The 26,910-nt window shown below is 34.8% G+C and overlaps 1 protein-coding gene across 1 annotated transcript in view; it reads left to right on the forward strand.

Annotated features, from left to right (window-relative positions):
* Ak9 (adenylate kinase 9) overlaps positions 1 to 26,910 on the forward strand; it is a 126,102-nt gene that overhangs the window by 62,390 nt on the left and 36,802 nt on the right. Inside the window, exons 20-26 of the mRNA XM_040283189.2 lie at positions 7,375 to 7,451; positions 10,155 to 10,295; positions 16,122 to 16,208; positions 16,697 to 16,897; positions 17,252 to 17,373; positions 20,582 to 20,794; positions 24,677 to 24,937. Coding sequence (XP_040139123.2) covers positions 7,375 to 7,451; positions 10,155 to 10,295; positions 16,122 to 16,208; positions 16,697 to 16,897; positions 17,252 to 17,373; positions 20,582 to 20,794; positions 24,677 to 24,937 — 1,102 coding nt within the window. The remainder of the gene's footprint in view (positions 1 to 7,374; positions 7,452 to 10,154; positions 10,296 to 16,121; positions 16,209 to 16,696; positions 16,898 to 17,251; positions 17,374 to 20,581; positions 20,795 to 24,676; positions 24,938 to 26,910) is intronic.

A 26,910-nucleotide genomic window follows, 5' to 3' on the forward strand; every position in this document is an offset into this window, starting at 1 on the left:
TTTAAAACAATGAGCACAGATATGTGTGCACACATACACACACACACACACACACACACACACACACACACACACACACCTTACAGAGAGATATTATGATATTTGTCTCTGCCTTAGTTTTGCTAACAAGTATCTACAAACTGAAGCAATAATTTGATAGGAAGTAAACAAATATATTCTTTGTATGATGTGTCTAAATTCCAAAGCCTGAAAACTACATAAGGAAAAACAAGAACTAGTTATTTACATTTGACCATTTGACAGTTTTAACATCAAGGGCTTGTTCTTTTTTTAAAGTCTTTTTTTTTTAGCTGTGGATGAACCTTTATTTTTATTTATTTATTTTTATATGTTGCTGAGAACCCAACCCAGTGCCTCACACTTGCCAGGCAAGCACTCTACCACTGAGTCACAACCCCAGCCCTGAGGGCTTATTCTTGTATCTAGGTATAATGGAAGTTTTAAAAAAAGTATGAATACATATTTATCTGTTCATAGCTAGGATCAAGATTAAACTTCAACATATGAAGTTCCTCGGGTTGAGGAATAAAATTTAAAAAGAAACAGTGACTTAATTTGTTAATTGTTCTTCTTTGATAAACATGCTCTTCAAATACTAAATTTCAGTTTGTACCTGAAGCAATAAGACATAGACATTTAAGCGTACATTTCTATTTATTAATGATGGCACCTGTAGGAACATTCTCAAATATTTTCTTTTTCCTTTTCAGATATTAGCAATTAGATCTTGGATATAGGAGAGCACATCAAACTCTAAATTTAAATTATAAAGATAGGAGGTGGGTAATTGTATAGGGTAGTAAACTGACTTGTGTAGCTCAGAAGAGGTTTTTTTTTTAATTTATATTCTTCATCTAAGTTAGTTATTCCCTTAGGAACTTGACCCCAAGCTCCATGAAGTATAATTTAGTTGAATTGATGAATAATAAAATCATTGTTCTATATATTGACTAAAAAGTATTACTAGTTCAAAAAATAATTACAAATTTATTAGATTTACTTTTAGCTTTCAAAATTTTTATGGCAAATGGAGCAATAATCTGCTAATATTTAAGGAATCACTTAATTTTTTTTAGTATATGAGAAATAGTTCAATATTTGGGAACAGTTGAAATCTTAATGTAAGAGTAAACCAAAGCTCATGTGATTTCTAGACTGAAAGTCTGATAATTTAAAATAGATATAAAATAAATATATGTAATTTTTTAAAAAATAGAAAGAAACCTTCCCCTGTTTCTTCCAACTATGCTTTCACTTTCTCCTTACCAGAGGGAATTTTCTAAGTTATTTTTATCTTCAATTTTTAATTCTTTTGATTCCAAATTTTCACATATTTATAAACTTCTTAAATGTCAAATACCTGCCCAGACTTTCCTAGTTGTGTGTGTGTATATATACATATTATGTGTTGATCATACAAATGTGTTATATGCACATAATCATATTATTGATTATATATATGTATTTTATGTGAATGCATGCTGGGCATTCACAAGACCAGCGTATATTAAATATATGATTATATGTTGATTTTTAAAATTTAATCATGAGTATTTGAAAGCAGACTTTTTTCCAAATACTGTACAATGAAAACTAACGCCATTGAAAAGGGGGGAAATGCTTAGAGACTTCAGTTAATGGCTTTAAAATTGGTCAGAAAAAAGATAAATCTAAAGGGAAGAGAGAAGGAATGGGAATAGGAAAGACAGTAGAATGAATCTGACATTACTTTTTTTAATTGATTTTATTTTTTAAATACATGACAGCAGAATGCATTACAATTCTTATACATATATAGAGCACAATATTTCATATCTCTGGTTGAAGACACCAATTCGTGTCTTCATACATGTACTTTGGGTAATGATGTCTATCACATTCCACCATCATTGCTAACCCCCTGCCACCTCTCCTCTGCCCTATCTAGAATTCATCTTTTCCTCCCATGCTCCCCCTCCCTACCCCACTACGAGTCAGTCACCTTATATCAGAGAAAATATTCAGCATTCGTCTTTTTGAGATTCTCTAACTTCACTTAGCATTATCTTCTCCAACTTCATCTCTACTCTCATATATATCTAAAAAAGAACAATTTTTTTAAAAAAGATAAATCTAATAGGATTAAGAATTAGATCTTGGGTCAGATAGCTAAAATTATGCTAAATTCTGCAGTTTTTCCAGCATCTATTTCCAAATTTGCTAGTCAAATTGCAAGATAATTTCTGTCATCATTGTTTATCTTTTGATTGTATTTACAAATGGTTTTATAGAGGTTTTTAATAACAAGCAAAATTCTTCCTCATTCTGACAAGGCCTAAGATTCTTAGCAGCAACGTAGTTTAACCAGGCTTTAGATAAGGAAGATCTCAAAAAAAAATCCTGTTGAACTAAGTAGAACAAATGACTGCCCCTTCATGGACAGTCAATAGGAAAGGAGTTCAGAAAGAGGGCTTTATAGCTCACAGACCTAGGAACAGTGAATTCAAAATTACACCAAGACTTTTGGCTGGAACACAGGATTTAGAATATAATGAAAGAACACCGTCCACAACAGAAAGCAGACCTGTTGGGAAAAGAGGAGTAATATCTTCTGAAGAGAATAAATGTAATTAATTTTCAAAGGAAGGACAAATGGACACAAAGAATAACCAAATAAAAGAGTAATGATAGGCCTTAGGGAAGCTGTGGCTCCAGCCCTTGCTACTGATAGGAATGAACTCTTCTTAACTTGTCCCCAGTTGGTGAATACTTGGTATCATATTTTGATACAATTTTTAAAAGATGCAATCAACATGTTTATGTTTCCTTCTGCAGTAGCATGCCTATGTTTACCTAGACATAGAACTTCTAGGTCAAAAGTTTTTACAAATTTTTCATTTTTAATAAATATTTCATTTCTTCACCATTTTACTAACTATTCTTTTATCTATTTTCACCATTGTTAAGGCAGAATTAGTGCTTTGACCTTAATGAAATAGATTTCCTCCAGATATTTAAGTTTCCATATTCCAGATTTCTAAATTTCACCATTACTGGGGCAGAAGATCTAGCTTAGTGGTAGAGCACCTGTCTGGCATGGCCTGGGTTCAAACCCCATACCAAAAAATGGTGTTAAAAAAAGAAAACAATTAGCTTTTTTTCCTGATGAAAAAGATAAACTTACAACTTACTTCTATTTATTCAGTGCAGAAAATTTTTAAATGCAAAAAATTAAAAGAAAATTTTAAACTCTAATGCCACTACCCAGAGATAGTTATGGTTAACAGTTTATTTTCTTCTAGTCTTTTTGTCCTCATTTATATACATCTTAAATATAAAATTAAAATTGTACCACACATTGTTTTATATTCTCCTTTTTTTCCACTTAGCATTATATTGTGAAAATTTTTCATTTAATCAGATAAAAATGTTACAAATCCTCCCATTTGCCTTTGAACTTACAGTGAAGTAGTCCTTTATTACATTTGATAAGTTTCCTAGTTAGTAGCCAAAGGTATCTAATTTTTTATTTTTTTTAATTTTTTTTTATTGGTTGTTCACAACATTACAAAGCTCTTGACATATCATATTTCATCCATTAGATTCAAGTGGGTTATGAACTCCCAATTTTTACCCCAAATGTAGATTGCAGAATCACGTCGGTTACACATCCACATGTTTACATAATGCCCTATTAGTAACTGTTGTATTCTGCTACCTTTCCTATCCCCTCATTTGTCAATCTTGTTTATTTTTTCAAAGAACCAACTTTTAGTTTTGTTAATTTTTTCAATAGTTTTTTTTTGTTTCAATTTCATTGATTTCCGCTCTGATTTTAATTATTTCTTGCCTTCTGCTACATTTGCTGTTGTTTTGCTCTTCATTTTCTAGGGCTTTGAGATGAAGTGTGAGCTCATTTATTTGTTGTTTTTTTCTTTTTTTTGAGGAATGACCTCCAGGCGATGAATTTCCCTCTTAAAACTGCTTTCATTGTGTCCCATAGATTCCGATATGTTGTGTATTTTCATTTATCTCTAAGAATTTTTTTATTTCCTCCTTTATGTCTTCTTAACCCATTGATCATTCAGTAACATATTGATCATTTTCCATGTGATATAGGATTTTTCCTTCCTTCTTTTATCATTGATTTCCAGTTTCATTCCATTATGATCAGATAAAATGCATGGTATTATCTCCACCCCTTTATATTTACTGAGGGTTGCCCTATGGCATAATATATGGTCTATTTTTGAAGGATCCATGTGCTGCTGAGAAAAAAGTATATCCACTTGATAATGGTTGATATATTCTATATATGTCAGTTAAGTCTAGGTTATTGATTGTGGTATTGAGTTCTATAGTTTCTTTATTCAACTTTTGTTTGAAGGATCTGTCCAATGATGAGAGAGGTGTGTTGAAGTCACCCATAATTATTGTGTTGTGGTCTATTTGATTCTTGAACTTGAGGAGAATTTGTTTTATGAATGTCGCAGCACCATTATTTGGTGCATAAATATTGATAATTGTTATGTCTTGTTGGTGAATGGTTCCTTTTAACAGTATATAATGTCCTTCCTTATCCCTTTGGATTAACTTAGTCTTGAAGTCGATTTTATTCGATATGAGGATGGCCACCCCTGCTTGCTTACAAGGACCTTGTGCGTGGTATATTTTTTCCCAACCTTTCACTTTGAGCCTGTGTATGTCTTTTCCAATCAGATGTGTCTCCTGGAGGCAGCATATTGTTGGATTTGTTTTTTTAATCCATGTTACCAGCCTATGTCGCTTTATTGGAGAGTTTAAGCCATTAACGTTTAGAGTTACTATTGATATATGGTTTGTACTTCCAGCCATGTTTGATTATTTATCTTTTTTTTTTCTAATTTAGTTTGTTTCTCCATGATTAGCTTTCCTCTCATTCTCTGTCTTTACCGAGGCACTTCCCACTGATGGTTTTGGTTGTTGTTTTTCATTTCTTCCTCGTGTAATGTTTTGCTCAAGACGCTTTGCAATGCTGGTTTTCTGGCTGCAAATTCTTTTAGCTTTTGTTTATCATGAAAGATTTTTATTTCGTTGTCATACCTGAAGCTTAATTTTGCTGGATACAGAATTTTTGGTTGGCATCCATTGTCTTTCAGTGTTTGAAATACGTTGTTCCAGGATCTTCTTGCTTTCAGCGTCTGTGATAAAAAATCCATTGTTAACCTTATTAGTTTACCCCTGTATGTAATCTGCCTCCTTTCTCTTGTAGCTTTTAATATTTTCTCTTTGTTTTGTATATTGGATATCTTCATAACAATGTGTCTTGGTGTTGGTCTACTGTGATTTTGTGTGCTCGGTGTCCTGTATGCATCTACAATTTGTATATTTGTTTTCTTTTTTATTTCTGGAAATTTTTCTGTAATTATTTCATTCAGCAGGTTACTCATTCCCTTGGTTTGAATCTCTGTACCTTCTTCTATCCTGATGACTCTTAAAATTTGTTTTTTTTATGTTATCCCATATCTCTTGGATGTTTTTCTGGTGATTTTTAACCAGCCTTTCTGAGTTGGCTAGACTCTTCAAGATGAAATATTTTGTCTTCATAATCTGACATTCTGACTTCTACTTGCTCCACTCTGTTAGTGATACTCTCATTTGAGTTTTTAATTTGGTTTATAGTTTCTTTCATTTCTAGAATTATTGTTTGATTTTTTTATAATATCTATCTCCTGATAAAGATGCTTAAATTCTTCTTTTATCTGTTTATGTAATTCATTTTCAATGTGTTCTTTCACTGTTTGAATTTGCTGTCTTGTATCCTTTAAGATTCCATTCCATGTGTCTAAGGTATTCCTTGAGTTCCTTATATGACCATTTTTCTGATGACTCTAGGTCCTCCTGAATATTTAGGCTGTCCTGCATTGTTTGTACTCCTTTTCTTCCTTGCTTTTTCATGCTGCTCATGTTACTTCTTGTTCTGTTTGACTGCTGAGTTACTGTTTACTCCTATAAATTTATTTGATGCTTGGGAGAAAAGGTATTAGAAGGGAAGGGAAGAAGTCATTAAAGAGAATGAGAGTAAGCAGGTAGAATTCAAGGAAGGGGGGAATAAGAGAATTGAAAAGATATGAAAAGACAAATAATAAAAAAATGAAAATTAAAATTTTTTAAAAATTAAATAATAAAAAAAATTTAAAAAAAAAAATTTTAAAATTTTTTAAAAATTTACAAAACAACAAAAAATGAAAATGAAAAAAAAACAAATTAAAAAAAATTAATAAATGCAGTCTTAGAGTTTGATTAACTTCTCTTCCAGTAGGTGGAGCTGTGCCCACTGGGCCAAGCTTCTCCTCTCAATAGGCGGGAACCAATCACTGTGCAGCAGCTCTTCCTCCCAGACTGGGCAGGTCTCCATTTCTGAGTGGCTAGGGCCTTCTCTTGTGTCTAGACACTTCCCCTCTTTTCCTCAAGCCAGGCCCCGCTCACTGGTGACGCTCACCACAATATTGGCTACACGCCAGGTCTGCTGCTCCTAGGAGCTCTGTTTTCATGAACGCCTGGGCACACTCTCACTGTTTGCCATTCCCTCAGACCCTAAGTTTGTAGAGCTTGGGGCTCAGAACCCCTGCGAATTTGCTTGCCCTCCGGTAGCCACGCCCCCGGTAGCCGGTGCAAGGGACCTCAGTTGTCAGCACTGGTGGGAGCGGTAGCCGGGAGTTCCGTGCTGCGAGTCCCATGCCACGTCTGATTCCCTCTTTCTGGCTATCTTGCTCACGGGAGAGCTGGGAGGGGGGAGGGGCCCTTAAGGTTTCCCCACTGTGTGGAGAGGGAAGGCTAGGGGATTACACACCTGTTGCCGCTGGTTTCAATGAAGTTATCTCCTCCGATGCATTTTGGTGACGTCAGTTCTCTGCCATGGTGGTATCCCATGCAAATGGTGACAGTTCGTTCCCTTTGCCGGGTGACCAATGCAACCGGTGGGTCCTGACTGTCTCTCCCAAGCCCCGTTTCAATCCTATGGCCACTGCCTATGAAGGCTCGGTTGGCATTTACTTCCGTAGGATCAGATGGGCTGACCAGTTGTTTCGGCAGGATCGTTAGTGCTCAGTCATAGCAGTTTGGCTGCAAGAAGCAGGCGAACGAGAGCCATGTTGGATCTCCTCGCCAAAGTTATTTAAAATATAACATTCCAGTTTTTCCTACCAAAACAACAATTCAACAACTGAAAATTAACATGAGTAATTTAAAATTGTACATTGTAACATAAAAAGTATAAAGAATATTATAAACAATTACTCTTTTTATTTTTACCACTGTAAGCGTTTAATTCTATGATAAGGTAAGATGTCTAAATTTCCAAGGATAATAAAATTTTGGATCTTCTCGTTTCAGAAGAGCCAAAGAAGAAGAATTGAGAATAGAAGAAGAAAAGCAAATGCTATTGGAAGCCATAAACAAGAAAGCAAAAGGCAAAAACAGATTGATATGACTAATAATGTGTCACTTAATCTTATATTGTTACTACAAGCAACTACATTATTTGAAGTGAATTATAGACAGAACAATCACATTTTCTAGTTTGCCTTTGAGTCCAGGTTTATGTCTATGGTTATGTCTATAGTACTTGATTTTGTTATCAATTTAAATTTGGATAATAAATTATATGGTTACTGGAGTCATTGACTCAGAGAAAAAAGACTCCTAACATAGATACATACTCTTGCACCTTAAGAATATGTATATTCAGTAGAACAGCATGTGTAGAATGTCTTTAAATGGTTGCTTCTCATGGGTAACACATGGCAGTTAGAATTACTTCTCCCAGAACAATCCTGCAAGGGCTGAGAAAATAGCCAAACTCTCGCTTTGCCTATTGCCTTTACACTTTGTTACTTTTCGGTTTCTAAGTTTTAAGTTTCTTTAAAGGCTGTAGTTCTCAAACTGAGATCCATAGGTAAAATTCAGGGATTTGTGAACTTCAATGGAAAATTAATTCCAACTATAGTTTCGCTGACCTTTAAAACTCAATTTAGTATTTCCTTCAACTGTTAATACAGGCAATAAACCTTAACAGTGTTAGAAGTACCTTGACTTTATTATCAGTAGAAATTAAGATATTTTCATTTCATATTGTAGTTTTATATATTGTGTCTATGCTTATCACTGTTCCATCATCATAACAGTTATTAAACCAGCAGCTAGTTCTTTTTCTTGAATACATTAGTAAGGATGCAAAATTTTCCTATAGCACAAAAAATAGTTTAAATCTTGATAGCTGGATTTCAATGTTATTGGTTTTTTATATATTTTATTTTATGAATTTGAAAACATTATTCTGAGAAGAGGTCCATAAGTTTCACCAGATTTCCAAAGAGGATAATAGCTCAAAAGAAGTGCAGAGTATTTGTTTCAATTTTCCTCTGCTATGCCACTGGCCACTCCAAACCTTAGGGGCATAAAACAACCACCATTTTCATTAAACCATTCTGTAGGCCAGGATTTTGGATAGGACAGGGTGGTAGTAGCTGACTCTTCTCTGAACACTTTGGTACTGGCTTTGAGGACTTCACCTTGGAAGTGGATCCTCCAGTCCCAGTTAAGGCCTGAGAACACTACAACCTTGATGGACATCTTCACTACAATACATGAGACAAGCTGAGCCAGAACTTTTCATTTAAGCCTTCCCAAACTACAAGGATAATATGTGATTGTTTTAACCACTACATTTCTGGGTAGTTTGTCATGAATCAACAGATGACTGTATAATTAACAATCAAAATCCCAAATAGTTCAAGGATCTTTAAAACATCTTTGAACCATCCCAAATTTATATGTGACATGGATTATTCAGTAGGGTTTTGGAAAAAAGGTTTTAAACTTTTTATAATTTTCTGAAATATACTTATATCAATTCTTATGTACATTTTATAATATATCTAATATGGATAAGAATACAACCTATAAATGAATACACACATATTTGATGTATATGACAATTAAAAAATTTTTTTAGTTGTTGATAGACCTTCATTTTATGTATTTATATGTGGTGCTGAAATTGAACCCAGTGCCTCACACATGCCAGGCAAGTGTGCTACCACTGAACCACAGCCCTAGCCCCAACAATTTTTTATTATAGGAGATATGTAGAGCACATAGCTTCATCACATAACAAGCTTGTAAGATTCAGCAAGTGTTGCTTCATACTTGTGTGTGTTACCATAAAATCCTCAATCTAACACAAAAAGATTCACTGCTTTCCAATTGACATACTTACAAGCCACATGCACTGTGTTTTGGGTTAAGACCTAGATGTAAGAATATTTCAGGTTGTTTTTCTCTGGGTGCTTAATCATCTGGATTCAGATAAAATTTAGATGCCAGAAGTATATCACACCATCAGAATGCAATTCTTGGAGAAACTCACTGGGGGAAGAAATTTCCACAAGAGTCCAGAAAACAATTATTTTTTCATATCATCTCTGCATAGAAAGAGATGCTTTCCATTTTCATAAAAATATTACATGAAAGGGAATTAGAGAGACCAGTTTTCTGATACCACTTGCCATTTTTTTCCTGAAAAACTCCAATGTATATTAATGGTCATCAGGGACTACATAAAACTTAGAATTATGCTTTCTAAATTTATAATGGACATTATTGATCAACAATCTATATTATTTAATATTTTTAATGATAAGAAAATCTATCCATTTTTACTCTTTAGTAAGGTTGTAAATTTGCATATCCACTGTGGAAATCAGTATGGAAATTCCTTAAAAGACCATTCCTCAGTATCTTAAAGAATTTAAATCAGCCTACTATAGTGGTACATGCATACCCATGTTTATAGCAGCACGATTCACAATAGCCAAACTATGGAATGAGGCTAGGTGTCCATATTTACATATATATCCATCTGTACAAACTTCATTTCAAGGGCTCAAGAGCCGCACATGACTAGTGGATATCATATTAGACAGTCATTCCCTTATTGAATGGAATTGGACTGCTTCTGATTATTTGGGGCTGCTATAAACATTTCTTCTTTTCAATGAACCCTTAGGGAGGGCAGGAGTCACTCATTCTTTTGGCCTCAGCACTTATCAACATCCAATAAATATTTGTTGATTTAAACTGAATGATAGTTTATTCCTTCTAATTCTTTCTAGAAATTGATGCTATTTATCACGATCCTGATGAAGAACTCGAAGGTGAGGACTATGATGTCCATGAAGAATCTGAACTGCCTGAAAACAGACCGTCATTACTACCTGAAGATTTGGAAATGCCTGAAACAGAACATAAATTAGGTTAGACTTCACTGAGGGCCACATCTTTCATTCTACTCAGGTTCCTTAGAGAGAAAGAGGAGTCAGGGTGGGAGAGATAATAAAATGGAAGCTGGCTGAAAATAGGAAGATGAGACTCAGAAAGAAGCCAAATCACATGGTGTGCAGTGTGATAGAGAAGTTGAATGTGCTTGGCACCGTGACTGGCATTCAGGAACAGGGTCAGTGACATAATTTGCAGCGCACATTTTCCCAAAAGCAGGAATAGATTGCCATTAAATTACTAAAATACAAAGTTCTTTTTCTTCCAATGTGCCCCAACCCCTCTCTTTCAGCTTGTCACGGTGTTTTTCATTTGCTATTTAATGTCATTGTAAATAGAGAAAAAATTTAACTTGTTAGCATGAATTTAATGACTTATCTTTGCATTGTGCAGTGCCATTTTAAATGCAAATAAAAGACCATTTAAGTCATATGCAAAATCACCAAAACTTACACAATTCATATTTTGTAGCTCATATATGTATATGCATTTCATTCTTACCAAAGTGTTATTAGGCTCACAGCTCCAGAATAAACATTTTATTTCACTTTTTAAAAAAACATTTAATTGACTCAGAATAAATATACACATTTGTAGGGTACAGCGTGTTAATTTGATATATGTGTACAGTGTGTTAATTTGATATGTGTGTACAGTGCATCATATCAAGTCAGGGTAATTAGCAATTTCACCTCGTTAAGTCTGATTTTGTTTTGTTTTGTTTTGTTTTTGTTTTTGTTTATGGTATTGAGGATTGAACCCAGGAGCACTTTACTGAGCTACATTCTCAACCCTTTTTTAAAAATTTTACAGCAGGGTCTCACTAACTTGCTGAGGTTGACCTGGAACTTGAGATCTTCCTGCTGTAGCCTCCCAAATTGCTGGGACTACAGGCATGTAATGCCCATCTCCTTAAATCTTAGTACTTTCATAATTAATAGTTACTGTTCCTTCTTCAAAATCAGAAGAAGAACCTACATGTAAGGCTTAGACCTTAGATTAATTCCTGTGGATGAGGTCACTCTCTCCAACTATATGGGTTTAGAGTAAACACTAGACCAAAACCCCACTAAACCAGGAAAGAAAAAGAGGAAAACAGGATTGGTGAGTTATCAACAGTGTCTGCGGTAGGGCATGTGACATAAACTCTCTCCTCCATCTCTCCCTTACTAAATCTTCACTAAATTTCACGTTGCTCTCTAATGCTCATTTCCAAGCAGACTATTGGGAAATGTATTAGTTTCCTAGGGCTACTGCAACAATTAATCTTAAATTTTAAGATGGCTTTAAACAATAGAAATTTATTTTCTTACAGTTCAGAACGCTTGAAGTCCAAAATCAATGTGTAAATAGGACTGTGCTCCTTCTGAAGGCTCTGAGGATGAATCCTGCCTCGCATCTTCCTAGCCTCTTCCTAGCTTTGGGTGCCTCCAAGCAATTCTTGGCATGTTGGCTTTTTCTTTCTCTCTCTCTCTCTCTCTCTCTCTCTCTCTCTCTCTCTCTCGTACTAAGGATTAAACCCAAGGGTGCATAACCACTGAGCCATATCCCCAGCTCCTTTTTTTTTTTTTTTTTAATTATAGAGAGACAGAGTCTCACTAAGTTACTTAGGGCTTTTAAGTTGCTGAGGCTGGCTTTGAACTCATGATTCTCCTGCCTCAGCCTTCTGAGCTGCTAGGATTACAGTCATGTGCTACCATGCCTGTCTGTCTTTGTCTTTATATTACATTCCTCTGTGTGTGTGTGTCCTAAAATTCTTATTTTAAAAGCTTTTGAGCTCTGTCTCAATGCAAGTTCTGGCTCCGTAAGTCTAGGATAGAATTTGGGAGTCTCCATGTTAAGGCATAATCAAAATAATTCTAGTAGCTGAAAACTGTTGCCATAGGAAAAAATTTTGCTTGGGAAAAAAGTTCTATAAATTATCCCCTATGTTACAGAAAAAGCTCAGTATTTATAGCTGAGGCATATCTGATCCTAAAAACATAAACTTAGGATAACAGCTGCATAGTGTATTTGCAGGTCATAATGAATTGATTCATGAAAAAGACTAATGGACCACTTAAAAGCTGGAAAATGTCTATCCTTTGATAGACATTTGATAGACCATGATCATAGTTCTGATATAATTGATGTGGAACTGTCTTAAATTGTTCAAAAATCCAGCCCAATTTGATTAAACATATGCTAGTTACAGGAAATGTAGAATTCATACAAATAGAAAAAAAATGGCATTACTAAAATACAAAGTTTCTTTTTGTGGGGTGGGAAATCACTAGCAAAAGACAATAATATTTAACATTCTAATGTATTTTTTTCAATATTTCTAAGCATGTGGTTCTTTATTTTAGTTTTTCAAGTATAGTCTGATTGGACTTCAGCCTGAGGGAAAGGTTTGCTCTAGTACGTTTTAAAGTCCTCATACAAGACTACTGTTTATTCTGATACATAGTAGCTATTAATATGAGAACTAATTATTTGTTTACACACTTCCTCCAGATATCATTTTGAAGGAGGCACAGCATCTTCACATAGCTGAATGCCACAGGTGCGGACACAGTCCTTGGATTTCTGCAGCTATGGGATAGTAGGATTATTGATAATTTAATTGACATTGCTCCCAAATTCTGTACTTTCTCCAGTCTTTGTCTAGCTCAGAGTGGTTTTTCTTTAATTATTGCTTTCGATTCCTTTTTCAGGATCATATATTATTTATTGGCTAAATAACTGTTGTTTCTCAGCCACATTAATCTTCTTTTCCCTGAAGTTTTTATCTCTTTGTATTTCCCTTCTATATTCTTCAGAGATTTGTTATCCTCCATATTAATAGTTTATTTTCTCCTAAGGCATATTTTAATTCTGATGTCGCATTTTAGATTTCCTTGCATGGTTTTATTTGAGCTAATTTTCTTGCATTTCAGCCTTTATTTTGGAGAGGTCTATCTTTATGCCTCGTGGCTCCTGTTTCATAGACTCTGTTGTCCTATTCTGCTTGTTGAGTACTCCAAGCATAGATCTTATAAAATTTACAGGCACAGTGCTGCATGCCTGTAATCTGAGTGACTCAGGAGGTTGAATGGGGCGGATGGTGACTTTGAGGCCACTCTGAGCAACTTAGTGTGAGACCTGTCTCAAAATGAAAAATTCAAAAGGCTGGGGATGTAGGTCAGTGGTACAGCACCCTTGGTTTTCAAAAGAAAAAAAAAAGTTTTCAAAAAGCAAAGTCTTCACTTGAGTCTTTGAATTAATATTCTCTTTGCTTTCATCATAACATCTTTTCATAGGTTTTATAGAAACCATGATAGGAAGGGCAGGTAGAGGAGTATTTCCAAGAACAACCTGCCCCCCCTCACCCCATCCTTTCACTTAAATTTCTTGCCTCACACTCTCCAATATAGACCTGACATATGTGATACAAGTTAACGTGCAATAACTTATAGTTCAAGTGGTGAAGACAGGGTCACAGCGTAGGGGATGCTGCGGCAGAGCCGCACCATCTGAAAACTGAAACCATGGGAAATGTTCAGTGTTTTGTTTATGATACTCATGATATGGATAATAGGACATCCGTCAATCAATAATAAAAGTACGTATTGCCTGAGATTGCAGGAAGATTCCCAGAATGAGACTAAGGATACAGTTAACTCATGCCCTGAGGTGTGTTTCAGTATCTCTCAGGATACAAACAGTAATGTTATTTCTCAAGCCTTATCAACAAGAAATGTTTATCCCACTGTTAACAATTTACACTAAGCCCACCCCCCACCCCGTTCTAAAGCCACAACCTATGCAACATACATTCCCCCCACCAACAGACCCTCCTTTGCCTTACATAGGAATGTATGATGAAAATGGGAAACACACAGTTAATATTAATGGCAAATGGGTTGAGGTATAAAGCCTGCCCTTTAGTTAAAGATTACAAAGGCATAAGAATTGGTGTATTTTGATGAAGGATCAAAGAAACTCTTTAAGAAAGCCATTAAATAGGTCATATGAAAAAAAAAAAGAAATTACCTTGGAGATTAAAAATAAAATAATGTAAAATTGACATAAATATATTTTAGAGGCACTTCAGAATAGTAGGCTTTAAGTAATAGACTTTCAGTATTTTAAGTGTGTTTTAATGGAATTTTATATTAGAAGTAAGAAAGCTTACCAATAATCATAGGTATGCTTTAAAGTTAAAGGTTAATGAAATAATTATAGGTATGCTTTACATTTAAAAGTTAATAATAGGTCAGGAGACATATAGTCTAGTTGGCACCTAGTGATTGAGGTAAAAATATAAAGGCTTATTCATGATTGGCAAAGGTTACAGGAAAATATTTTAAACAATGTACTCAATATCTTACATAATCAATATATGTTACAAAAAGATTGTAAGTCTTAAGAAGTTTCAGGGCTTGGGGTTTTCCATTTACTACCTGAAAAAAATATCTGCAAAAAAGGTATAAAAATAAAGGCCCCCCCTCTAGGGGCAGCAGGTACTTCTGAAGGCTGCTCGTAACTTGCAACCTGTCCCACTCCTCTCTTTCGCTCCATGCCACTCATCCTTCAGGACCCCTGCATCCCTGCTGGGACTGGACCCGGGCATTCAAGTTGTTGCATTTAGCAAGTATTCAACTTTAATGACTTTTCTAGACTGAAGCTAGATGGTCTTCATCTCCAACCATTGCAGTCTCTGATTAAGCCAGAGAAGCTAAGACAGTTTGGAATTATCTTCTTCTCTTTGTCATGATTTATAATGCGTATATTAACAGAGAAGTTTACAATTAAACATGTCACTACCATGCCAGCCCTGGGCTTATCCCTTTCCTTCACTAGATCTTAGCCAAAAGGCCAAGAAAGGATGGGCATGTCCCTTTCTACTTCCTGCTATAATAAGTATTAAACATAGATTTTGTTAAAGGAGAACTGAAGTATTATTTGAACTTAGAAGATGGTTTTTCACATGTTATAAAATGGCTCTATACATGTAAATATGTGAGTAGGGTGAGAAGATAGATAATTAGTTCTATCTTCCCTGAAGCCATCTATGCTAGATCATGTGTGAAGGATGTCTTAATGCCTTATGTCATCCAGGAAAATAGTTTATAGTCTGTACCTTCAACAGTGAAACAGATAGGATTCTCTCCAATTTTTCCATACCTATACCCATATCATCTCTCATTGCCACTTTGCATTCTTTTGGTGTATCTTCATGGGTTCTTTTGTAGATTTGGATTTTTCTCTACCACTGAACCACACCCAAAGCCCCCTTCATGGATATTTTATTTTATTTTATTTGTATTAAGGATTGAATCCAGAGGCACGTTACCCCTGAACTACATCCTCAGCCCATTTTTAAAATTTTTTATTTTGAGATAGGGTCTCACTAAATTGCTTAGGGCCTCACTAAGTTGCTGAGGCTGGCTTTGAACTTGCAGTCCTCCCACCTCAACCTCCTGAGCTACTGGGATTACAAGCTTCATCAGTATTTAACAGGAAATTAAAAGGAGTATCAGGCACTGCAAGTCTGAGCCATATTACCAGAAGTTTGAAAACTATTTAACAATAGTCATCAACAGAATTGTATGTACCATGTGTCAGTTTTTCTAGTTAATGTCCATTTATATACTTAAGAATATTCTTCATTTTCTGCCTCATATTTTCATATATTTTTATGCCATTCTTTAACAAAAACGGTATTTTTATTAGACATGTTATTCACAATTTAAACTGTTTTGAATTTCTTTGTGCCATAGCTTTCATAAAGAAGTAACATTTTAAAATTCAAACACTAACAATTTGATTTCTTCATTAAGCCTCTGAGCCTAGTGAGGATACTACAACAGGAACAGAAATTACAAAAGAATCCAAAGAGATCATGGAGAGTAAAGAATCTGAAACAGGTTAGACTATATAACAAAAGTAGTGCATAAAAGTGCTTTTCACATTTCTTAACAGAATCTAGTCCTTTAATTGGGGCATTACCTGATTTCTACTTATTTCTTTCAATGCTATATGTCAGTCAGCCTGATATTTATTATATTTATTTAGTTTATTCCATTAAGAGTGTATCTATTCACTTTATAACACTGACTTTCATCAAATTTATTTTACACATTGTATTTACAGCTAAAGTTTTCATATGAAGCTCATATTAATTATCTAATTATTTGAGTTTTATTAATAGGTAATAATTCATGTATAATATATAAAGAACAAAGAATGATTAAAATATGAAATTATGAATATATATTATTGCTAAGACTATTAAGTTTACTTTTCTTTCAAATATTTGAAAAACATTATAAACAGTGTAAATTATTCTGGCAATTTGGCTGGAGATAAGATATTTAAAGACTCTTTTTCCTTTCCTTTAACCTTTACTCAAAAGTTGTACTGCCTGAGTTTCCAGAAGACACTTATCCTGATGTTCCTGAAATGGAGCCATTTATAGAGCAGATTAATTCTTTCAATACCACCTGGAAAACACTGGAATCAGCAATTAGTGAGGCTGGTGTTCAAATTTTAAACTTGGAGATTTCTGGGAAAACAACAAAGGAACTATTTGAAAAAGTAATCAACACTATGGAAAGTAAGGACTGTGATTGCCACATTTATGATCAAGAGTAGAGATATCAAAAACATGCTGGAACTTTAAGCCCCCTCTTGATGGTTCATGAAGTAAAGCATTCAATGTATCCAAGGGTGATATATAAAATATTTAATAAGTATCATAGTGCAGGCTCTGCCTGATCAGAACAGCTATGGGGCACACACAGCATTGGCCATGCTGGTCAGTTGTCACATAAAGAATTTGTAAAGGCCTATTTGCCTACATATTAAACCAAAAGATGAATAATAATAATTAGTTTCCTAATTTTTCACTTCTATATATGCTAATGACTGTTCATTCTAAAAATATTTTCTCCAATGATTTTTTTAACAGAACCTTTTCAGTATAGTGCATGGGAGTTAACTATAGAAGATTATGATGAAGAAACAGAAGACTATCAGGCTGAAGCTGACATTGATGAGGATTTGGATGAAGAGGAAGAAGAAGAGGAAGAGGTATGACTGTTTTATTACTACTCATTCTCATTTGGTAAGTCCTTGAAACTGTACTTAGCAGAGTGGTGACTAACAGGTTAACAAGTGAACAAACAGGCAGGCTCAACTTTATAAGTAAACATTTTTGCTCATGTTCTCCCCTGACCCCAGCCTCACTTGATTCCCTGAAATACCAGGCTACTTAGTATTAAAAAAAAAAAAAGACACCATGAAAAAAATATAAGAGGAATCTTTTAAATTTTTTCCATGGAAAAAGTATATATACTTTTAAAATGTAAATATTTTATAAATCTAAGAGTAGTGTGTATATGAAAAACAGAGAAAGAGTCTTAAAAAGGCTGCTTGCATGATCATGATGTGCAGTACCCTCAAACAGCAGCAATACAGGTTGGGGAACCATTCTACTCCCTTGACACCAGAATCATGATAAACATTTTCATTTGATAGTGCCCAGCTCAGACATCTGTCAATCATAAAACGTGAAAATGTTTCTTTAATTTGGGGCTTTATAAATAAAAAATAACTTATTAAGTTAGATAAACATACACTTACAATTAAGTTATTTTTGCCTAACTTAAACCCAAATATACAGGGGATGGGGGGGACAAGAAATAATACACAGTATGATTTTGATACAGCTCTCAGTACTTTATTATTAACTTATGAGACTATTAAGGTTGCCAAAGGATGTGGTTTTGTCCTGCTTATGTTCTGATTCTCTTCCTCTGGCCACCTTCTGTTAGTGTTCTCAGACCATTCTCAAGATGTCTATAATACTCAAGACTTATATTTTTATGTACAGTATCCATGCATTTTAAAAATCCCATAATTCACAGGTCATCAGGTAGGGCAGTAATCAGGGTGTAGCCTCAGGAATGGGGAATAATTCAACCTAAAATAAATGCTGCTCTGGCCCCACCTAATATAAAAGTAAAAATCAAAAAGACTAAATTTCTTCCAAGTAACTTCACTTTGTCCAAGAATAAACATGTAAGAATATTTATGGAAATGCAAGATAACATTCTGACCTCCTCTCTAAGATCACCAGACCTGCAAACAAGCAGGAAAAGATGACTTTGTAATTAGGAGAAAAGTTGATCAATTAAAACTAATTGAAAACTGACAAAGATGTCAGAATTCCTGACAAAAACATTAAAACTGTTAACATAAATGCACTCTATAAATCAAAAAGTTAAGCAGAGATATAGAAAAATAATAAACACCTAATCTCCACTGTTAGGATTGAAAAGTACAAAAATTAAATGAAACATTCATTGAACAGAATAACAATCACTTAGAAGATTAGCAAACTGGAAAAAATAGCAATAGAAACTTAGCAAATTGGAAAAAAATAGCAATAGAAACTATCTACAATGAAACAAAAGAGGAAAAATCGTGAAAAAAGTGAGATCATCAGTGATCTAAGGAACAAGGAGCCTATCATATATGTAATTGGAATCCACAGAAACATGTACTGCTCAGTAGCCAAGTTATGGAACCAACCCAGGTACCCATCAATGGACAAATGAATAAAGAAAACATGGTATATGTCCATGATGGAGTTTTACCCAGCCATAAAGAAGAATGCAATCATGGCATTTTTCTGGTAAATGGTGGGAACTGGAGAACATCATGCTAAGTGAAATAAGCCAGACTCAGAAAGTCAAAGGTCGGATGTTTTCTCTCATATGTGGAAGCTAGAGAGAGAAAAGGGGTATTAAAAAAAAAAAAAAAAAGATCTCACCTGGTATGGTGGTGCATGTCTAAAACCTGAGGCTGAGACAAGAAGATCACAAATTTGAGGCCAGCCCCAGCAGTTTAGTAAGGTCCTAAGCAACTTAGCAGACCTTGTCTCAAATAAAAAATAAAAAAGGGTTGGGGATGTGGCTCAGTGATTAACTATCCTTAGGTTAATTAAAGGTAAAAACTATTAAAATAGGAAAACAAAATAAAAGTCCCAAAATGAAAAATTGACCAATCAACAAAAGGAAAACAGACAAACTTCCTGTAAGCTTAATTGGGTAAAAAAGAAGAAGCAATAATGAACATTTAATTATTTTAAATTATGAGGACTTTATACTAATAAATTTGAAATTCAAAAAGGCTTTTACCCCCAAACAATCAATTAATAAAATTTGCTTAAAAGATAAAAGCCAAACAAAAATAATAGAAGGAAGTTTATAGGTCATTTCTAATATACATTTGCTGATTAAACAATTCCTGTGTTGTTTAAACTCTTCCATGTCATAGGAAATAATCAATCTTTCTCAGCTCATTTTTAAGTTTGAATGCCCTAATAGGAATTAAATTAAATAAGAATGATGGAAGGAAAATATTGATTAGTCTTATTTTTGTACCTTTGTAGAAAGTTATTATTTCTTGTTTTGTTGAGAAGCATGTTATAGGATAATTATATTTGCACCTACATATATGTATATTTTCATATGTATGTTGGTAGCATTATAATCATTTTAGTATACTAATCATTTTTAGTATAATACATACCATGCATAGAAATTATTTATCACAAATGAAAATCTGTTACTAAATATTTATTAGCTAAATAAAATATTTTGAAATTATTATCTGATTATATCCACTTAAAAGAAAGCAAAGCAAATCCAGAGACATCTCAAACTTAATTTACAATAGGTAAGAATTTATAGTTAGACACTGTGGTGCATGGGTGTAATCTCATCTATTTAAGAGACAGAGTCAGGAAGATCACAAGTTCAAGGCCAGCCTTAGCAACTTGATCTCAAAATAAAAAATAAAAAGGTCTAGGGATGCACCTCAGTGGTAGAGTGCCCCTGAGTCCAATATCCAGTCATGTAAAACAAAGAAACAAACAAAAAGTTGTCACCCTGACTCAACTTTTATTTCTTGGGAATAATTTTAGAAACTGAACTCAGAGTGAAGGTTTTCATTACACTTCTGTTGGCTTCTGTCTGTAGAGGTCTAGGCACACCTTCATTCTCAGTGCTGATTTATTTTCTTTATAAAAATTTAAAAACTTAGGATATGGATTTAGAGGGATATGAGAAACTAATTTTTTAAATAATTAAAATAGTATAAGAATGACTTTTGGATTGTTTTAAAGTTGGATTGTTATAGATTAAAATTATTCAGGAGGATTATTTTTAATTCCTTTTTATTATTACATCAAATGCCTTTTCATAATACTCTTTAAATTGAATAATATTTCTAGAGTGAAGAAAGAATTAAAGAGAAAAGGAGGCATTTGGGAGACACAAAGTCCTTCTGTCCAGTGGTTCTCAAAGAAAACTTCATTTTACAACCATGTAGCACAGAAGAAGCAGCTAAATACCGTGAAAAGTTCTACTACTTTTCGAGTGCTGAGGCTAGAGAAAAGTTTCAGGAGAATCCTGAAGACTATGTGGCTCACAGCGAACCATTAAAGGTGAAAACAACTTTCCTATCCTAATTATCGTTCCAATTGCTTCTTAAAGGACTTATATTTTTTAATTAATTAATTTATTTTTTTATTGTTGGTTGTTCAAAACATTACATAGCTCTTGATATATCATATTTCACACTTTGATTCAAGTGGGTTATGAACTCCCATTTTTACCCCGTATACAGATTGCAGAATCACATCAGTTACACTTCCATTGCTTTACATATTGCCATACTAGTGTCTGTTGTATTCTGCTGCCTTTCCTATCCTCTACTATCCCCCCTCCCCTCCCCTCCCCTCCCCTCTTCTCTCTCTACCTCCTCTACTGTAATTCATTTCTCCCCTTGTATTATTTTTCCCTTTCCTCTCACTTCCTCTTGTATGTAATTTTGTATAACCCTGAGGGTCTCCTTCCATTTCCATGCAATTTCCCTTCTCTCTCCCTTTCCCTCCCACCTCTCATCCCTGTTTAATGTTAATCTTCTTCTCATGCTCTTCGTCCCTACTCTGTTCTTAGTTACTCTCCTTATATCAAAGAAGACATTTGGCATTTGTTTTTTAGGGATTGGCTGGCTTCACTTAGCATAATCTGCTCTAATGCCATCCATTTCCCTCCAAATTCTATGATTTTGTCATTTTTTAATAGCAGCACAATTTACAATAGCAAGACTGTGGAACCAACCTAGATGCCCTTCAATAGACAAATGGATTAAAAAATGTGGCATTTATACACAATGGAGTATTACTCTGCATTAAAGGACTTATTATCGGCTTCCATCATGGTATTGTCCCCACTCTCATAGGACAATATAGTGAAAATATCCAAGTTCAAAGATCAACTTCTTTGCAATGTAACATAAAAATGATTATCAATTTTGGTTTTTAAAGAATTGTCTTATGTCAGATCAGCGTTTAGTGTCTTTTTATCTGAAATAAAAAGATATGGCAGAATTACCGCTTGCTAGGTTACAGCCCATCTATGTACGTCGATCTAAGAAGAGCAGGCTAGTGATCTTATAAAGAAGTTGCGGGGAAATGTGGAATTCTGGGATCAGTGCCTTTTCAGAGGAATAAGTGGGTAGACAGCATCTATAGAATTGTGATTACGCAAGTAACACTGTTCTTGATGGGACCACACTGAACCTGTTTTCCAAATAAGTCCACCCCTGATTGGTTGATTTTCAGGAGTGAAGGATGATACTTGTTGGATTACAAAACATGTTCCCTGAAGTGAATTGGCTAATCTAACCAGTTTAAAAACTGGTTGAATGACTAGTGTTGCTGTGTCTATAGAATAATCCATTTTCTCCTTTTGTTTATGAGAAGCTTTTTATTCTCACTTGTTTATCACCTTTGGGTCGGTTTTCTATCTTCTTTAAAAACAATACAAAAGCCAGACACACAAGGCAAATACTGTATGATTCCACTTACATCAGGTACCTAGAATAGGCAGATTCTTAGAAGAGAAGGAAGAAGGAGCATGGGAGTTAACTATTTAATGAATAGAAGGTAACTTCCTGTTATGGGTCATGAAAAAGTTCTGGAGATGGATAATGGGTGACAGGTACACAACATTGTGGATATATTTAATACCATAAAATTGTACCCTTAAAATGATTTAAGTGGTAAATGTTATTTTATAAATATTTTACCAGAATAAAAATGAACATGTGGCAATTCTTTTTTTTTTTTTTTCCTGGTACTGAAGATTGAACCCAGGGGCACTTTACCCTTGGTCCAGATCCCTAGCCTTTTTTGTTTTTTATTTTGAGACATGGTCTCACTAAGGTGCTGAGAGATGTGCTAAATTGGTGATATTGGCCTCCAACTTGAGATCTTCCTGCCTCAGCCTCCCAAGTTGCTGGAATTACAGGCTTATGCCACCATATTAGCACAATTGTTTTTTTCATTTCTGAAAGTAAGGCACACAAATAATTGCACCAGCTTTAAACAAGAGTCTTAATTTTTATATTTTACTTTTCCATATTCTTCCACAGATATATGTGTGTGTATGCATGTTTATATATATATTCTTTCTAGCATATATCATATTTTATGTTTTTTCACTTATGACAGAAAATTTATGTTTCTACATAGATCTAATAATGCTTAGATATTTTGATATAACATCTTAACATCTAATTTATCATTAGACATTTTTTCACAGTATTTTTCATAAAATGACTCTGGCATTATGGCTGTTAAATGCTATTTAGGTAATTTGGGGGCATACCTCTCCTTTTCTCTCTCAATTATTTTATTGCTATAATTCTCTGGAATGGGATTACTGGATCGAGATGTATAAATCACAATACATTATATTATTACTTTTTGATAACACCTTTGCCTTCTTAAACTGAACATACAGAACTCTTATGGATAATTTGGGCCTAGTTACATGGTGCCCACAGGGACTATTGTAGTGTGTGGATGATTGTGCCTAAGAATCCCCAGGCAATGGTGCTAAGGGTCATTTAAGCACTGTGGCTACTTTTCTTCTTTTCTTGTTGCTTTTGGCAGTCACTTCTTATAGATTTGCTGAACTTTGCCTTGTTTTACACATTACACAAATTCACGTGGATACAACCCTGAAAACCTGGAGACACAGTTCCGCAAAGCATAAAATGCGTTGGATTTGCCAGGAACTTTGCAGGTCACCACCCAGCTTTACCTTAACACCCTCTGGATGCCAGACAACCCTAGATGCCAGGCATTGGAATTGTGGTTAAGTGAAGTGTTACTGTTACCAAAAGCTGGGTCCCGGGCCCCAATGCCAATCCAATGATGAGAACATGATTTTGAGAAAAAGGAAAAAAGAAATTTTATTGCTTTGCTAGCAAAGAGAAACACAGGGTACTCCTGTCCCAAACCTTGTGATTCTGCCCATCAGCAGGAACAGGGTGCTTTTAAAGAAGTGATTCAAAGGCTACATTCCACCTGTTCTCTGTTGGAGTTGTCATTCACTTGTTAATTTGGGAGATAGTCATTTCCAAGATCTTCTGCTAAGGTCCCCAAAATCTGGATTACTTCCTTCCTACTGTGAATGTTTATTTAAGGACAGATAGATCTTCCTAAAATGAGGAAGAAAGGTAATTCTGTTTCCTCTGAGATTAGGGACGGGGAGAAATTAGGGAGGAGCTGGGAGAGAGGAAGAGAAAGAAACATGTCCATTTTTAAAAAAGTTTCAGTGGTAGAGCAGCAAGGGCTATATTCAGAGTAAACCACTATTACACTACTCTAATAATTTGATCACTGGGGATTTAAAATGTAATCCAAAAGTTTAGTGTGAGGCTATCCTTACATTATTTCATACCATCCTGTTTTCATTATTCATCATTCTGTGTTTTATTATTTTTCTCAAATGATGTACCTGGTGGCTAATTCCTACAACCATGGATTCTCTGAATTTAGCCTTCCTCATCTCCAGTATGAAGATCAAAGGAATAGTGGAGAGGACTCTAATGTTTCATTATTAATGAACTAGGGTTTTGTGTTTTTGTTTTTGTTTTTGTTTTTGTTTTTGTAGAGGGGTAGAGAGATTTTTTTTAAATCATAATAAGAAAGTATGTTTTCATTATTTCTTAACATTAAGACTTTTTTAAAAAAAACAAATTTCATTTTATTAAGTGCTTTTTTTTTTGGCATATGATATCAAGATAATCTTGTGGTTGTTGATATTCCTCCTACCAACTAGGACCTTAGTTGGTAGATACAGTGAATTATGTCAATTGATATTCTAATGTGTATACATCTTTGAACTTATAAAGTAAAAATTTTTATCATGCTTAGGGAAAGCAGTTAATGAGCCTATGTTTTTTAAATAACTCAGAACTTCTTTATTCTCCCTCTGCCCTCTCCTTCCCTGCCACCCCCCAACCCTTGCAGGCTCCTCCACCAAGAATATGCCTTATGGGCCCCCGTGGCTCTGGCAAAACTGTGTGTGGAAGACAAGTGGCAGAAAAATTTGGCATTTTTCACATTCAGTTTGAAGAAGTCCTTCAAGAAAAATTACTACTCAAAGCTGAAAGGAAATTTGGACCTGAATATGAGGAAGATTCTGATGAGGAACAAGTTGCAAAACAAGAACTTGAAGAACTTGCAGCTCAGGCCAATGTTAAGATTGAGGATGAAAATGCAAAGACACAGGTAACCCTATTTATTCCTTCCTACATGGCTGTAATTACTGGTGTCACTTTGGGGATGTAGAATCTGAAGTAATATAAAACTCTCTCTATATATAAGATTCTTAAAACAAGAAAAAGAACTCGCCTATAAAAGTCATCTCACCCTCCCCCCACCCCAGGCTAAATAAAATCTTACTACTTATCTGGAATATAAGATACTGATTTACATGACTCCCATAGAAATCAGAAAAGCTTTCTCTAACTAGACTATTGTGTAGCGTTTGTTTGTGATTATATTTTTGATATGTCTGACTTATGGTATAAGGTTTCCACTACTGTGTTCACTGTGTTCTCTGTTTTCTATCACATAGCATAGAAATCTGCCCCAGTGCCAACAGAAATCTCAAAATATTAATTTGCAATGATCCCTAATAAGAAAGTTTGTGTGTATCTCTTAGATGGCTTCTGTCTGAAGTTATAAAAAGAAAGTTCTACCTTATTTTTTTTTCACTATTTCCGATATGGCTAGACCATTTTCTTTTCAAATGAGCCCCCATTAAGGAACCCAGGTATGGTTATGTATAGCACTTGAAATTGGAACACGATGGGATAGTGATGTGTAGTATCCTAATAGTCCTTGTCTCCATGCCAATAAGGGGGACACGGTTTTGAGGAAAAGGAAAAAAAGCAGTTCTATTGCTTTGCTAGCAAAGAAGAAATACAGGGGACTCCTGTCCCAAAGGTTGTGATTCCGCCCATCAGCAGGAACAGGGTGCTTTAAAAGAGGTGATTCAAAGGCTACATCCCAGTTTTCTGTTGGAGTTGTCATTCACTTGTTAATTTGGGAGATAGTCAGTTCCAAGATCCTCTGGTACTATCCACAAAGTCTGGATTACTTCCTTCCTATGGTGGGTATTTACTCAAGGATAGATAAATCTGCCTAAAATTGGTAAGAAAGATAAACCTTTTCCCCCTGAGATTATGAAGGGGGAGATTAGGGAGGAGCAGGGAGAGAGGAAGAGAAAGAGACATGGCCATTTTAAAAATAAATTGCAATGCCCAGTGTGGTGGTGCATGCCTGTAATCCCAGTAGCTGAGGAGGCTGAGAAGAGTTCAAAGCCAGCCTCAGCAATTTACAAAAAGGGGCTGGGGATGTGGCTCAGTGGTTAAGCACTTGGATTCACTCCTCAATACCAAAAAAGAAGTGGCAGAGCAGTAAGGGCTATATTCAAAGCAAAAAGTGAAGGTATGTGGCATATCTTCAAACATATTTGTTAATTTTTTTCCACCTATATTCAGGAGAATCTGAGAGAACCTGATATTCTATTAATTTAAAAATATACATTAAATTCCATGAGTCTAGGGATTTTTTATGTTTTATTTGTTAGTTGTATTTGGTCACAACACCTTTATTTCACTTATTTATTTATTTTTTTATGTGGTGTTAAGGCTTGAAACCCAGGGTCTCGCACATTCGAGGCGAGCGCTCTACCACTGAGCCACAACCCCAGCCCCAGAGTTTAGGTTTTTTAATGCAACAAAAATATTATCTGCTTCTCTATAGTCATTCAGTTCTCTTTTGCTGTTTCTGAATCATTTGACTTCTAAGGAGGCATACTGAGGAATTCTTTTTAGATAATAAAATTAAATCCTACCTCCTGGTAATCAACAGTTTCTTATACTGTCATGGGAGAATAGACGTCTCTGGAAAAGGGTCCAAGGAGTTTCCAGAGGAGAGGGGGAACTAAACTCAGGTCCATCAGGGTTCTTGGCATAGTGACAGAAAAGAATTTCAGCACAAGCTTGACAAAGGCATAGACTCAAGTTTATTTAGGAAGATGGATACACATTCAAGCAAGAATGCAGGCTGTCTCAAGAGTAAGAAGCAGCCTTGACTTGGACTTGGGGTCCAATATTTATAGAAGGGCTGTACCGGGGGCTGGAATGGAGGTGGATCCTGGTGGAGCTGCACAATTTCACACTAGTTTTCTCTAC

Source organism: Ictidomys tridecemlineatus, chromosome 8 (genome assembly GCF_052094955.1).
Source record: "Ictidomys tridecemlineatus isolate mIctTri1 chromosome 8, mIctTri1.hap1, whole genome shotgun sequence".
Lineage (NCBI taxonomy): Eukaryota > Metazoa > Chordata > Mammalia > Rodentia > Sciuridae > Ictidomys > Ictidomys tridecemlineatus.